At 35.0% G+C, this 17,749-nt stretch overlaps 1 protein-coding gene across 2 annotated transcripts in view; it reads right to left on the bottom strand.

Moving 5' to 3' along the window:
- The window catches only part of LOC144450724 (inactive dipeptidyl peptidase 10-like), a 242,786-nt gene extending 228,716 nt beyond the window's left edge, over nucleotides 1–14,070 (bottom strand). For both annotated transcript variants that reach the window (XM_078141405.1, XM_078141404.1), the window contains exon 1: nucleotides 13,885–14,070. In XM_078141405.1, the coding sequence (XP_077997531.1) occupies nucleotides 13,885–14,028 (144 nt within the window). In that variant the 5' untranslated portion in view covers nucleotides 14,029–14,070. The remainder of the gene's footprint in view (nucleotides 1–13,884) is intronic.
- Nucleotides 14,071–17,749: the final 3,679 nt, after the last annotated feature.

A 17,749-nucleotide genomic window follows, 5' to 3' on the forward strand; every position in this document is an offset into this window, starting at 1 on the left:
CTTCAAACATTAAACCGCTCAATACAATGTACACATGTAGTTCTACACATTGTGGTCTTACAGGAGATATGAAGATGCCTTGGTGTTTCACTTATGAGACATTTTTTGAACACACACAAACACAGACACACAGAAAACTTCAAATGCAAAAGAAACAATTAAAGAGGTGCTGTGCACGGTGGGAATGAAGAAAAAGACAAGCTACTTATTGATAATAAGTTGGAAGGTAAACAATTGAAGCCATTAAAATCATCAACTCCAGGTGTAATTTTTCAGCAGAAGCCTGTTTCTGTGGTACTGGAATAGAACAGCAATGCTTTATCACTTTCAATGTGATTGGGTAACTGATCCTGCTGTGTGTGTTGAGTCTAGACTCAAGTTACAGCAAATTGTGTCTATCTTTGTTTCAATTGCAAAATGCAAAACAAAAAATGGTAAAGGTGCCGTTCACATCCAGGGATGTAGAAGTAAAAAAAGTTACCATGCTGATAATCAGTTGGAAAGTAAACAATTGAAGGCATTAAAATCATCAAGTCCATGTGTAATTTTTTCAGTAGAAGTCTGTTTTTACTGGACTGTAAAAGAATTGCAATGCTTTATCATTTTTGAATGCGATTGGGTAACGGATACTGCAATGTGTGTTGTGTCTCTGTTATTGTTAGTCTAGAGTCAAATTGTGTCTATCTGTGTGTTAAAATATCATGTTCCATGAGAGAAGCACCAAGGCAACTTTATTTCTCCTGTATCAGATGTGTTTTCAGCTAAAATATAATATCCGATCTAATGGATACCACGACTGCGCTACAAACGAGAAGTAATGACAACATCATGTATCAGATAGTGGAAATAAATTTCATATGTTGGCACATTTAGTGGAAAATTGGTATTTCAGATCTGTATCAGAGATTTTAATATCTTTATAGTAGCAAAGACATTATGGTAACGGAATCATGCCATATTAACAATAAAGGTTCGTTCATTTCCCTCGGCAAGTGACTATAATCAAACTTTTCAATGCACATGACATACACAGCCGATTTTTTGGCAAAGGATTACTTGCAACTATAATACAGTAGGTGGGAAACTATAAGCTATTGCGTAAAAATTTACAAATTCACAATACATAATTTGCTAATCTTTGGGCAAAAAGCTACATGTATGGGAAAACAACACAAATGGTGACAAACATCGATTTGGCTCAAAATGTCTGTTTTAACCATTACTTCAATGGACTGTCTGTATTAATCATTACTCCAATATTAAAAGTGAACCCATGGCTGAAATAACAATGTTTGTTGAACAATACAAACATTTCCCCAATCCAATCTTTTTGGCAACATATTACCACTGTTTCAGACAACATCAATTTCCAAAACATCCACAAATGGTGGTCAGATGGACTGAGAAGTACGTCTTTCGCTTACAGGATGCAAAAACCAAGTGACCTACTTTCAGTTAAAGGACTGTATGGTATTAAAAATGGGGCTTCGTGTATGTACACGTAAATCACTTGGAATCGATGCAGCTAAGTATGATGTTCTGATCACTGCTGGAAGGCATGTTATGACATAACAGCTGAAAGAATGAAAGATTAACTGAGACATGTATACCTAATACAGCTTTGTAATTTAATGACGGATGAAAGTGACTGTGCCAAGTGATAAGAAGACATATATACCAGATGTATTAGATGAAAACTTTTAAGTTTTAATAGATTTCTTGACCTTATATTGGTAAGTCCCTAAAGAAGTTAGTCTGAACTAACATAATATGACTAAGGGATGATCAAACAGTGTCACACAAGCTCAATAAACAAACTTCGTTTGTTTACGGGAAGGGGGTCTGGCATGAAAGCGATCACTGAACTTCATTTTCGCACTTCTAACCAAATTTCAACAGAAAACTTTCACTCTTTAAGTGACAAAAGCTTTTGTATTTACTACTGAGATGTTGATAAGTTGATAAAAATTTACTTCTAATGTGAGATATGGTGCTGGGTTTCTGGTAGCATTTTAATGTGTTTACAATGTTTTTACATTACATCGATCGTAGTGGTGTGACTGCTATAGTTTTCATCATAGTTTACATATATGAACGTTTGATGTCGTACTTGTGACCATTTGTTTAAGGGGAGAGGGAGGGGGTTTTGAACTAAACGAACAATGTTCGTTTGTTGAGCCAGTGCGACATTGTGCGATCGTCCCTAACCTTGCCTTAGCATGCACATAATAAATGCCCTAATATACCTACATGTAGTACACTGCAAATTTGATGGATGGCTTAGAGGGAATTTAACAAACATATTTAATCCTAGCAGCACAAAGCCTATTTGCCATGGTATTTCTAAGAGCTTTAAAGGCTAATGTTGCAATCCCAGGTTCTCACATTAATGTTATCTTATTCATGGAGCCATATGAATTATATATTCTATTGTTCTCTGGACCAACTCTTTCTATAGTTCTGCCCAAAGACTGTTTTTCCAAACTAGATTTTAATCCTACATGTAATCCATTGCCAAGCCTTCATGTTTTGAGTAAGTGTCTCATGCCAAGTCTATCCTGACTTCCTGGCTGTATTAACACAATACATGTATCTATAAATGAAACCATTTCAAATTTTTGCTAGCTTCCAAAATTAAATTTCCAGAAAATTGACAATATTTAATATTTGTTTGTATATATACAGCACCTACTTTGAAAACTGCATGATCAGAAATTAATTTTTTTTATTTCATGTTGCACAAAATTGACATTTATATCATACATGTACACTTTACAAAATGTAGGTCTTATAAAATAAAATGTGTTGCATGAAATTGCTCATTTTCTGTCACATAACCTTTATAAATAACTTTCACACATTACTTTTTTTCAATTTTCAATAACAAAAGAGGCTTGTATCCAGTGACAAGTTTTTGATTATATAATTACCATATTCATGAAAGACTTGAATCTGTCATCAAATAATAATTGTGCATTTTGTAAATTAATCCTCTCCGTGTTTTGGACATGCTGTCCAGATCTTCGTAAAGGGGCAATCGAGGTTAAGGATTATTGAGACAGACAGAAACTAAACCGATCATACAAGTGAGCAAGTAAACATTGGAACTCCACTAAATGTACAATGTAAGAAGTCATCAGAAACGCCATCAAGAATACACTTAACCAAGTGGCATATAATTACAATGGGTAACACTGAAGTAAAGCACTTTCTCTATGTGCTACACTCATTAATAGCATTCACATCAAGTGTAAAAGTACTGTTTCAATTGGTTTATTTACAAGCCTAGTATGTGGCCTTTCTAATGTGGTCAATTAGCAAATGAAACAGTATTTTTTTACACATGATATGGATGCTATAAATGCTTTTGGTACATACAGAAAATGCTTTACTTTGGTATTATGGGTTGTACTTGATATAGATGCTATAAACGATTGTAGTACATAGAGAAAATGCTTCACTTTGGTGTTATGGGTTGTATGTGATATGGATACTATGAACGATTGTGGTACATACATAAAACACTTTACTTTAGTGTTATGGGTTGTAAACCAATGTCTATTCAATAGCTGTCAGCATGTACCAGCAAAAACAGTTTTAATTTGTGTCTACCTTTGTGAGCCGAGACCTTGATTGCCACTGTCATAATTACATGTATGTGGTTATATCTAGAATTTTGTTACATGTACAACACAAAGAGGTTTACTATATTAGTAGAACAACAATATCACTTAAATATTTAATGCACAAACCATCTGCTTTTTATTTCCTGAAAAAAAAAATTCTGAGTAGTCACCATATTTTGGTACATGTATATAAATATAAATGTCATTATTCATCCAGGTCTTGAAATGAACTGTTTACTTTGGTAGTCTTAGTTGGCTACCAATTTCAGAAACTGGTAGAATAAGGATGGTGACCTATATTCCTGAACTGAAAACAGAGTTCCTCTGTTGGCAATATATGTTTTATTTACATACCTTTATGTCCATAAATCTTCCATCCTTAAATCATTGCATAATTAGTGGTCGCCTGAGTGGGTTACCAGCTACAAATTATGTATGGTACGTAGTCTGTGGACACAGTACTACTGTTAATTTGGAACCCTGACATTATACCAACCCATGCCCACATTCAACATATGTACAATAGCTTTGGTACCTTCAAATATTAAAATTGCTATTATTTGGAATATTTTATTTGAAATTATGCATTTTTGCACTTTTGTCTATTTTGTTTGTGATTGGCTAACAGCAATTGTCTTTCTCTTCAAACTACAGCTTATCAAATAATTCTGGTGAGACTTGGTGTCGCTGGTGAGCATTATCCAAGATAAAAAGTTGATAAAATAAACTTATGAATATTTATAAACCACGGTTGAAAGAACAAATTGAGTACCGACTGCTGCTCTGATCCACAGTCAGGACATGTTGTTGACATGTTTTCTTTTTACAGTAATCGAGTACACAAACAGCTTGAAATTTTGAGTTTTAAAATATAAAGATACCCTGTAAATTTACTATGTTTAATAAAAACTTTTATGTTAAAATACGATAAAATATGTTGGTTTCAATCACTTTTACTTATCAGTACAAAGTTAGCATCAATCCGAACTAAAGTGGAAGTGGTGTATGGGCCTTACCAGGCAACGTCAGGTAAATACGTTGTTGACTGTTTCTATTGTTACTGTAAAGGTGTAACAAAATAGTAGTCAACAATACGTTTAATGGAAGTATCCTTGCAAGGTCCATACATCATCAATTGGGTCTAACTTCAGATCAATACCAACTCTGTACGGCTTAGTGAAAGTGAATGAAACTAATGCATTTTATCTCTTTATCGTCCATTTTTTTATTAAACATACTTAATAGTAGTATTTCACTCAATGTACTTTCCCCTTTTAACACGGAAACACTTTATTGGATAAATACACATTTGACACATGTACTGTTCTTCAAAAATTCACAACAATTTAGCAACTTCTGAAAGCCAAGTCTGTTTAGATGTTTATTTCGCTTTATATAATGCTCTATTCCGGTTGTTTTCTGTATATATCTTTATTTTTATATTTATTTTTACTTTGTACAAAGGGGCCGGTGGCCTAATGTACTGAATAAACTACCATATTAAACATTTTGAAAGCCAAGTCATTCCATTCCAAACACTCTGTAAAGTACAGTCTGAAAACGGAAATTAAATTTGTTGCATCAAAAGCAGCCATCCTTCTGGCCTCTCCCTGAATGGGAAAATGGTACCTGTATTTACGGCAGCTGACAGCCGATAGCTCCAACAACACATCTGCTTTTACTGTATGGTAATTAACCCTTACTAAACCAACAAATAGTCTCCATCAATCTCTGGGAAGGAAACAAAAACTTCACATATGTTTTCATACCGACAATCTCAGCTGTTCAACAAACTAGCTCAAACTGCATGCATAAAGCATTAATGAGAGCAAAAACAGAATGGTGGTCACTTATGCTTGAAATACAAACCGTTTATTAAGTTAAGAAGTCCAATCATATTCCTATTCTAATACTAAGCGGATTTTAACTCCTTAACTTGAATAATATTAGTATCTATGATACATTCGGTCCACTGTTCGTCAATGTTGAAACCATGTATGTGATGAATTTTATCAAGATCCTGGCAGACTTTCTGAGCACTGTCCGTATCTAAAGCTATTAGTATTAGGTTTTGTAGGACTGGCAAAGAGTGTTATACCAGCTAGCTACAAAGTGCTTCTATTTCAGCACTAAAACAACTTTAGACTGTTTAGAGATAAAATGTCAGTGACCGTCCAATTTCATTTTACTACTACGCCACTACATGTATATGTTCATCTTAAAAGATTTGATAATACGCAATAACATCATATGAGCCAATTAAACATCAGACCTACCCTTCACAATTAAAACACAAAACTATTCTTATCTTATCCTTCAAAATAGTTTCTTTTCTACATTGTATGAGACGAAATCACGTGACTGTGTGGTTATTTTTTGGCTCGTTTTGTCTCCAGTACATTTGAAATGACATTTTCATCACTACTCAAAGGAAAGACATCCTGGCTTTTTATAAAAGAATTACTTAACACCATCAACAAAAATCAAATTGTTTTTACATGTATTAAACTCCAGGGTGCAGTCCAATGACAACCATTGCCCAAAATAGCACATGCACAACCCTCTGTGCGCACAAAATACATTGAGGCACCCTACAACGTATGCATCTTGGAGCTGGCATGCATGCAACAAGTTCCTAATCAGAAAACCTTATGTTTGTTTGTTTATGGTAGTTTTCAAGGGGTTCTTTCTCTGGTTGTTTTAGCTCGTCTGCAAATACCTAGTAGCCACTCCTGTCCAAGTGATTATAAACATTCATTTGTCATAATGTACAAAACCTATTTTTACCAAATCTCATTCTGAATGTGTGAACTCAACATAAATCATGTCCGCCATCTGTTACAGAACTGAAATCTCTTAATCGCTATCACATGTTGTATATTTTAAGTTTTGATCAAGGAAAATCTAGTTGTAGACAATGTGTTTCAATCTCCAAACTCTGATCATTGACAATACTGTTTTTGTCTTTCGTGTGTACATATGACGGACTAGCATTAATACATTAATAAATTAAATGAAAAGTGGTTAATTACTGTATGATGATAACAGGAAACTTTATGTACTTGAACACAGCAATTACCTGTCACTTCATCCATACATTGACTATATATGTCTACATGTGCAGTGTTCATTCTAAGGACTGTTGTCATTTATGTGCAAATAGAGAAATGAAGAATGTGTCATCCGTAATGATGGCCAACAAGTTCAATGTCAACACAACATGGCTGGCCAGAGGTCATGGAGTATTTCTGGAAAATGGGAGATAAACTTTGCCTTTTTAAGTAATTTTTTAAAACTACAACATACTTTTAGCCATGGAAAGATAGATACTTGTATGGCTATGACAAAATAAAACATTTTTCTGACCCTTATCCATAATGTCCACTATCAAGCATTAGATTACATTTAATACATACATGTTGTATTAGAATGTGTAAAACAAACAACTTAAATGCAACAGTAGACACGCACCTACAATTAATTTGCAAGTACGCCCCACAGGGAACAGTCTGTATCATAATCAATTATGCCATTCATACATCATGCATTGTGAAAATTTCATTTGACTCATCAATATGCAAATAACTGTTGAATATGCTGAACAGCATAATCTGATTCATTAACTTCATCATTATGCAAATCCTCTATTAAGATGCAAAACACATCTTAAAATTTGAGTCATTAACTTAAGTACTAGCAAACTTGAGAGAGTAGAGCGCTTCATAAAGTGGCACAATGTTTTGAATTTATATGCAAACAAAACACAGACACTGATCATTCTCATAGCACGCACACACATATAAAATGCTACATTTTATCTCACTGTGAACACAAATAAAGTTTTGTGTTTGAATTTTCCTTGTGTCACCCGACAGTGCTGTTGATTTGTGTTAACATTAAGATAAAATGTATTATTTTATATGCTGGCATACTACCAGTATATGTATTTTGTTTGAGTAATTTGTAACCAAAAACCATGAGTGAGATGTAAAAGACAGTGTGGTGCCTAATTGAAACTCTATAGTATCTCTAGCTTTGTAGTAGAATGAAGCTTTCAATTTAGCTTATACTATATATACAGAGACCGACATGGGGTAAGAATTTATCAACATGCTGTGAAATACCATTACTATAATTGTCTAGTACTTCTGTTGTATCATGATTTTTTTCATCAAAAGTTTAATTATATAATCAATTAGTTAAATGATAATGAACACATTTGTCAATTAACTGTCAGGTGTATGTGGTATACAGCTAAAGGAGTGTGGTTGATTAAAATTAGCTTAGGACTTTGACTATATGTTCTCTCGTGCTGAGTTATAGCTTGGTTAAAATCTACTCGGAGAAATATTTACAGCATTGATAATAGTGCACAGCATGATTTTTAACACGAGGCAAATTTGCACAATTTGTTTGGTCAAAGTTGTGAAGAACCTGGAAAAAGCAAGCATGTGGGAATTATTAGCAAAATTTGTGATAGTACCTGGGCAAATTTTGTAAACTGGGTTTTTGTTTACCAAATTACTGAATATAGCTAGTGGTAATATATTGAAAGCAGAGAAAATGGCCTACTCTGACATTTTGAGAAAAAGTGGTGGAATTATTGAAAACTGAGAAAGTCAAAAGTGGGTGGTTTTTTCAACCAAATTGCTGAAAGTACACGATTAAGTGTTGAAAAGAGAGTGGGTTTTCCAGTGCCCCAGTGCTGACGGCATCTTGTTGTAAAATATTGAAAATTGAGGAAGTGGGTGTCTTTTTTTGACAAAGTGCTGAAAGTACCTCACTGATGTACTGTTGAATATTAAAAGATTGTTTTTGTACTGAAGTGCTGAAGGCATCTGGCAAAATAATGGAAAGTGGGTGACGGGTGTTCTATTTTCTTTCCATCTAACAACTGTGCCAGACCTTACACGCATCTAAACCATTAATATACATAAACTGACATGAAAAACACAGTGAACAGGTTGAACTCTGTCACTGCTGACAGATGTACTTCTAAGTTCTATCTATTCTCACCACGCATAACTCTATTATACATTGACTGCTATTTTAAGTGCCTCATCGTGTTGCATGTTTGAACTAAAAGGTACAAACTAGCTCTATGTATTACACTGCCAATCTTTGGCTGGCGTTTGTACACCACCAGGACAACACCAGATATGGTAGCACCAGATATGTCAACACTACATTGTATGTACACCTCAAGTAATGCTGTTAGATTTTCTAGCCTGGTGTCAGCCCAGAGTTGTCACCAGCCTAGCACATTGTCTGCATAGTACAGCTCAAAAATCTTTCCAATTTACTAGCATGATGTGAGTCTGGTCTTAACATTGGGCTAGCATATAACCTGTTGTTAAAATTGGGCAGGTGCAGGCATTAAAACCCCAGTATTTGATTCCTATGGTCTTGGATTACTACTAGAGGAGCAATAGGGAGTAAAGAGGATCATTTATTTGCATAGAACCAACTACAATTTCAATAGCTATGTCAGACAACTGTTTTCCACACCAACATTTTAACCATAATGGAACAATGGGTATGAAACAGGGGTCAAAAGGCCCCCTAACCTTGTTGTCAACTTGAATGCCTAGAGTGAACAACACAGCAATTCCTCTATGAAAATCCATGACAACAATGAGAGACTGGTGATTTTGGTAATAAATTTGGTATGTGTGGATGTCTTGGGAATGTGTGTGTTGTTATAGAAAGTTGATATTTATACATGTATATACAATTTTGGACAAAACATGATCAGACTGGGGCTTGTTCATTACTAGTACTGAAAAGCTGTTAGAATACGGTACTCTTTATTATTCAAGATTAGGACATCACAGTGTTAACAACAACTACACTAAAACCTTCCAGTTCCAAAAATGATGTTGGTGAGGTGTTAATGACAATCTGGAGAGCTCTGTATCCACCTGATGCTAGCCCAGTATGAAAGCAATTCTTGAGCTAGTATACTGTATACTATATTTTTTACCACAAAAAATATCGTAAAATTTGCGAAGTTTCACCTAAGTATATTTTATACTTGATAATCTTGAGGAAAGCCAGGTAAAGCCTGGGGAAATCAAGTGGGATAACATTGTACTTATTGATTGACCTGAATAATAACACTGTTCAGGTATGACACAAGAATAGTCATTCAAACATTGTAATTTCACATCGAAGGCATTTACTAGGTTTTTCAAGTTATCTATGAAGCAGTTTCAAATCATAAGAATAGTTTAGTACAACATTGTTACATTTACAGTGTATCAGTTACATGTATTAGCGAACCCTTAACAGAAAACATTGTGCCATATGAGAAACACACACTGCAGCCATTTTCTAACCAAATACCACATCTGGGAACCACAGACGACGAAAAAATAGTTAGATTTTTTGTTTCATATTAGATTTTATCTTCTTCAATGTCATTACGTTGCAAATACCCATTAATGTGTCACCAACATGAAGATGAACATTTGCTGGTAGCTGAACAAAATGAATTAATGGATGAATCTAATATTAAAGGCCATTTACTCTCAGCTTTTCACTTTAGTATTATCGTATCAATAGATTACATGTGATTTTTCTAATGTCATGGGCCAATGTATTTCTTTCTAAAACTGTTTTTTCATACCAGATTTTAATCCTAATTTGAACTGAGCCTCTTTAAGGGATGAAAATACAGTACCTTCTCTTTTTTTATTTCTATTTGTTTAATACAATAAATATTACATAATTCCTATTGTTTTATATTTCATTTAAATATTAGAAAATAATTCATTTCTATTTCATAATGAAGCTATGAAAACTAGCATGCTATTAAATATACAAATGGAAATACCCCAATGAATCAAAAGATGAATTTTTGGCAGCGAACCCCAAATGTTTGCTAATTTCAGTTTGTCACCATCATCAGGGTGCCGTGTAATGCAGCAGGCTATCATGCATGTCTTGGGCTAGCATCATCTAGGGTGCCACTATGTGTAATGCAACAGGTTATCATGTGTGTCTAGGGCTACCATCATCTGGGGTGCCACTAATCGCAATGCAACAGGCTATCATGCACATCTAGGGCAAGCATCATGACATAAAATCAATGTTTCAACTTCTACAATTCTAGATTCAAGTTACCGATTTGAGCAATCATATTCCAGAGGTATTGAAGCACTTGTTGTCATGGGTGACATTGCTATGGAATGGAAATAATGAATGATTACACATGTAAGTAGCCGCTCACTTATGATATTTGATGAGTAAACAAAATCTTTCATATGTTAGTTTTACCCTCACAGTCCGAGAACAATCAATATTGACTCATGGATGATACTATACCAGGTTCTTCTCTATATAAAGCTGGGTGTTATTGAACTCAACATATTCCCCTCCAATTATGATTTGTGGAAATACTAATTACATGTTGGCATGGAAACGTGGCGAGGGCACCTGGCTTTAGCTAGGGAATATTTTCCTTGAAATTTAAGGTAGATTTGGACTGATTTAAGAGTATGTTTCAATAATTACACTCAGATAACCTCAATTCCCATGGCAGATTGAGCCAATTTTCAATTTTCATTGAGGAAGATGTTACCATTGACATTATTATAACAAATACAATACTAGTAATGAACATAGTAAATTCTCAAAGACATTCCCGCTGAACTTCCCGATACTTTCCAATAAAACAATTCTTCCCCATCTTTGAAGTTTGAGAAAGCCTCATGAAAATGTAAATTAAATGCATAATTAATTAATTTATTAATTAATTATGACTTTATTTAATTATCTATTTTTGAAATACTGCTTTCTAAATTTGATAAATTTTGACATTGCATATAAGATTATTTTATGTTTATGTTATTTCTGGCACTAAATATTTTCAATTTTATAAAATGCAAATGACACAATCAAGAATGTCTAGAAAATATCACTTCCAACCTTCTACAAACGGTTATTCTATTTTTGTGCATGTCCTTTTTTAATCATATGAAAGGGTAACTTATTTGACCCATTACCAAAACAACCACCCAACGACACATGTTGCTATGGAAACAATTGACTTCCATATGTTTGCTTACAGGAAACTGATGCCGGAAACCTATACAACATTTCAGATACCCGGGAAGAAAACTCAGAACTCGGAAGAGTTATGAAAGTCATTCCACAATGTTCTACTTTCAGAGTGCACTAGATTTTTATGTTTGCTTATAAATCTGTATATAATATATTTGCAGTTTAAATATATCAATATTATATTTGTCAGTAAAAATTAATAATTAGAATATTTACGTATATATTAAACCTTCAGGAAGAGTATTAATATTAGATGAACAAGTCAAACCACAGTTGGTATTAATGACTTCCTTATTACCATGTTAACAAAAGCGAAATATTTGACACAATGTGTCATCTAAAAACAGCACGCATATAATTTGTTCTTGTTAAAGTGTGATCTAGTTTTGAAATTAACAAAGTGTGATTTTTATACGGCAGTTGCAGTGAAATAGTGTTTAGAAATATGGCGTGTTTAGAACTATAGCGTTTTTAGAAATATAGCGTTTTTAGCGAAGTATCTATTTCTATTGACCAAACCTGTCACTTGTAAAGAAATTCAAACTCAAGTTGTTTTATAGAAAGTTAACACCTACTTGAGTCAGCTACTATACATTTACCAATTAAACCAAATTAATCTTAATTTCAGGGTATTGATTAATAATTTTACAAATTATGATATTTATTATTATTAAGATTTTATCTCAGATGTTTATTTAAAAACGACAGGCTCATGAAAAGACACAAATAAACAACAAGAAATAAAGCTATAATTCTAAACTTAGCGTATAGTATCTACAATAATCGGTGTAAGTTATAAGTTATACAATCGGTGAATACAAAGACTTAGATAAACACCATTACCAACCTCCCATTCCTCGATCGACATGGGTTGTCCTTTCCCCGAGGCAGGAGCCGATTTACTGTCGCCCCGTAAGATGGGTCCTGCTCCCTACAAAATGTGATTTACACTCGTGTTTAGCACAATATTTCACATCGAAATGGTGAACGACAGCCATTGAATAAAAAGTTCATTTGAAATTAAATCACGCATGCAGATTAGATTTACTGAAGATGAATTTAAATACGAAAGGGTTATTTCGAGAGAGAGTAACGGAGAGGTGATACGTACATCCTGAGGCTGGATATTGCTAACATGCAGCATACTGTGTACTAAACAACAACAAACACCACGAGGGTAACAGCGAAATGTTTCGCCTAGCCTTGAAGTTGAGACGTAGGCTCTACTTTACGCCGCAGTAGCAATGCTTTTCCAATGTCCTTCCAAGTTCCAGTCACTTGACGAGTGCTTGACAATGTGTACACTTCTACCGGCTGAATCAAAGCGTATTGGTGGATAGCAGTCCGCTGGATAATTATTCCACGATCCGCTTCTGATCCATCGATATCGACAACATCAACAGACTGCCGACGCTGTTTGGAATTTCCGGTAAGGGACTTGGGAACGCTGATCGGAAAGTGCGGGAAAAATGAATGTTCCGCTGGAGTACAAGCAGTGATGGATCAGATGGTCTCAGGTGAATTCTATTATCCCTTATCCGAAAGATCTTTCCATGTGGAAAAGTGGGTCGGTCCAGTGCGAATTACCACAACATCGAGTCTTCAGGGAGCGATCAATACCAATACAGTAAAATTATTACTCACACAACGGCTAGTGACAACACAAACATAAAAGGAAGAAACCATTTGAAATGGGGAGACTGTTTTAGTGACATCGCGACAGTCCTGTGTATTATAGTGTGTATAGGACACTTCACAAATGAACGCTATTGTCACAATCACTGCAAGTACCAAGCTTTTGTTCATGTGTAAATCTCCTGCAAAGACGATTTGAATGTATTCGCATATAACAGGATCAAGAAACGTGTGCTATACAAAACTTGCAGATTGAATACACATAACGGCGAACAGTAGCACCTATTTACGCCTCGGGTGTCACCCTCTAGTCTACGGGGATTTCAAGGGAGCATGGGACACAGGCTGCCAACAAAATCAAAACATTACGCACGATAAACTTGGCTAGACACCAAGACCAACATTACTACTTGTACACAGCATACAACAAATACAGACGGAAGTCTCAAACTGTACAAACAGACAAGGGAAAGTCTAGGGGAATTAAATGCCACGTGAAACATTCCACCATTTTCACATATATTGTGAAAGTGACTGAGGAACTAGAAGTTATAATTACTTTGGATTCATCATCTTTCCTTCGAGAAGACCCAGACGGGCCAGAGCCCGAGCTAGCGGCACGTAGAACAGCTGGAAACATCAATGAACGAATAAGGTAGACCGCCAAAACCACAGGGAGAGGTAAAGGTGCAAGGACTAACATCAACCACAAACCTAGTGATGTGGTAGATTTCCTTACTGGATTACAACCGGTATCGAAACAACTTATTTGCATAAAGCAGGTCAAATGAAACAAGTATTTCGATTGGACGCCTCCTGATTAGAAAATGGTCATGTTTGTTTTTTCCGGGCAATTACAGCGATTTTAATCGGATACAGAAGCCAGGCGATCAATAATTAAAAAAATGTCAACCCTCGAATGAAAACAGGCAACATGGATCAATTAATTGGTTCAAATATGTGCTCACAATCCGTGAGATTAAACCATAACCTTTCAGCGAACAACTTCTGAAAATCAGGACCAATGCAATATACACCATGACTCGAATATACACTGCTGCATGCTGATACAGGGAACTGAATTGAAAAAGGTTACAAGTCAATTTTGAACTCTAGAGGGCGAACTAAACCAAACAAATCTGTCAGACTTTCTTTTTAGTGCCTCGGGCTGACGATCATCGCAAGTCACAAACTTATGCAGTGTTTCCACATTAGAATGGTTTAAAAATAAAAAAATATATACAAATTATCTTCCAAGCATAAGTTATTTTTACAAGAGAAGCCGATTACGCAAATAAAATATTGAATTCTAAATTTATAAATCGATAAGTCTGTGTGTAAGATTTCCATGCCACATGCTATATTCGTTATCTATCATTTATTTACTCATTTTCAACATTGATATATATATGAAAATTAATAATTTATATATCTGTTAATTTTTTCACGAAATAGAAAGATCAAAAAATATTTTAAACTAAGTATGTGAATACTTTTGTTTATGCTGCGAGAAATAATGCGAATTTGAAACGAATAGATGAATGAATGAATGAATAAATAAACAAATGCTGGCAAATAAAAGTATTACATTTGCATCGAGCTAAAACAGAAAGGGTTGGGGGGGGGGAGGTTAAGAGAGTTTTTTTGTAAACTCACAAAATGTGAAAGGTGTTTAGATAATTGATATAGATTTTATGAATATGAATTATATTTCTATCGATTCGATAAGTGTTTACTTCGTTAATATCTCAACTGAATGAACACAAAATCTATTAAAACATGCACAAGTCAGAATATAATTCCATCCTAATTCGATTAAATTGGAAGGTTTTTCATATGTTGTAATCTGTATTGTAACTGAGTAGCCTTGAAGTCGGAATGGTCAGAACTACTAAGTAGTCTGGGTTCAAAGGTCATTGTAAGCTGACGACGGATGGGTGACGTGACGTCATTCGTGTCTGCCGCGTTCGAGAGAGGCAGACTACACATTGAAGACCGTGAAGTGTAGTAAGAATTTCGTGTAAGTAGATGTTTACTTTGGAAGAATAATTTAATAAAATAGTCTCTGTATGATGTTAGTATAGTTAAATTAGACTTTTCGAGTTTAAAGTACTCTCGCTCTTACTCACCATTTACGTGCGCGTGGTAGCATCTTTCGCAGATAGAATGGCTAAGAATAGACGGTGGTGCTTTGTCGTATAATTTTTCGAATTTTCGTAAAATGGATGAGATTTTAAGGTGTGTTAGGATCTACCGGCGTCTAGATACACTAGTTGCACATAACTATGCGGTAGATTTTTGCCAAATTGTGATTTTCCAAATTTACATTAAAATTTGTGAGCGTTGGCGAGTGCGCATGTGACCACAGACAAGTCTGTGGTGTGACATTCGATAATTAACTAAATACAATGATAACGAACGCCAAGTGTCATAGAATGTAATACTTCCCGTATGTGTACTAGAAATTTATATCGAACTGCTATATAATTTTCGACATTGTTTGCTTGATGGTGAAAGAGTGACGTGATGATAGACCCAAATCTAATCAAAATCTGATCGTGCAGAAAGTATTATATATATGATTATTAATACCATATTTTGATTATGTTCTTTGCGACCGCCAAAACGTTATACTAGTACATCGGGCGATTTCTTTCTTTCATATGCAGCACGTATACAGAACATTCTCGCTAGCCAGAGTTTACATGTATATAGTTTTCAGCTAGAACATGTGGAACAGGGAGTTGATTGACGTACATGCATGATGAGGAGGTATTGCAGCTAGCCGTCAAGAGGACACGGGTTTAAGACAACGTCGGCAAAGGACGAAAACAATCGACGTTCAAATTACGGTAAACGAAGCAAATCATGAATGGTCTTCCACTCAAATCCCCAAGTGAAAATCCCAAGTCAAATACTCAAGTGAAAATGTTTACGTAAAACATTGACTAAACTATTCTTGTATAATGTTGATTATGTCGATGCAACATCTTCGGTACATGTTATGAATTATGTCAACGGATATAAGCTATGTCTTAATACCAGGTTTAAGTTCTGATGGTTTAGTGCAGTAAGTAGACACTGCGAGTACATTTCACATATGCAGCATACATTACGTCCCAAAACATACTTTAACTCAGCCTGTGTCCCTAAAGCTATACAGGTATGAGTCGTGTTATGTTCTATGCATCATTTGGCAATATTTTCATCCAGGTTTCCAAGAGATTAAATTTATTTATTTTTGTTTTGCTCATGGGAAGAGAAACTACGTGAGCTGCAGCCAAGTGGTACACCCATCACCCACCAAAAAACAAAGACCAACTATACTGAGAAGTTTATGTAAACTCCTCTTGTGAGTCAGCTGAGCGCCTCGTCGCATAGTAGATTGGTCTACTGTTCGAAGTACTAGGAGGCACGGCTCCTATTATAGGAATGGTATGTTCTCGCACGTTTGACAAATGAGAATGAGGACTGGTCGAGGATGGTGTTATTTTCATATTTTGTGATAAAAGTTTTTAATACACTGTAAGAAATAACAACACGGCCAGCGAAGGCAGGGATTTAAAAAAACACATGTATTTTGCAAAATGAGTTCCTCGTTGTAATACTGAGGAAACAGCATTTGCAATTCAACTTCAAGGAAAAGAATTCGAAAGAACAATGGCATCTGATTGGACTAAAAGAACAATCACATATGGATTATATATACCTAATTTTGGGAAATATCTCGTTAGACATAGGTCAAAAAGACATAGGTCAAAAAGCAAGTGTGAAAATATCTTAAAATATCTTAGCTAAAGCAAAACTACACGATGACTACGCGATTTCGTGAAACAAAATAAAAACAAAAGGGATATATATAAATGATTAATTCGCTTGAGGGCACTATAACCACTGCACTGGCGTACTGCCGCTATGTTCACTCCATCCCGTATTCTACTATGAGAGACATCTCTCTCCAGTGGTTATGATTACAGTTTTTAACATAGTGCATGTATGATAATATCGAAATGGTACGACAGAACTTCGAGAAAGTGCACTGTTGAGATAGCAACGTAAATTTCACAAGAGCTTGCATCACATTAGTAATGAGTGCGTAGAATTGTGAGAAAAAAATGTTTCTATATTGTGGTAGGCGTCGACAACGTTGTACATATTTAGAAAGCAAAGACATTTGATATTCCCTTAAGAATGCAACTTTTTGAAGAAAATTGGAATTGTCTAACTGATGACGATGGGGATAAACTTAAACACGCGGCGAACGTATGAGGGCGTCTTCACGGACGCCTACAAACACTAGCGCAGGTGGCGTTATCGCTTTTCTAGATGAATTTTGCTTAGTCGTGTGAGCTACCAAAATTCACTATCTCATTGAAATATAAATTTATCATGCATTTGATAAAACATATTGACGATACAACGAA

Source organism: Glandiceps talaboti, chromosome 20 (assembly GCF_964340395.1).
Source record: "Glandiceps talaboti chromosome 20, keGlaTala1.1, whole genome shotgun sequence".
In the NCBI taxonomy this organism is placed as follows: Eukaryota; Metazoa; Hemichordata; class Enteropneusta; family Spengelidae; genus Glandiceps; species Glandiceps talaboti.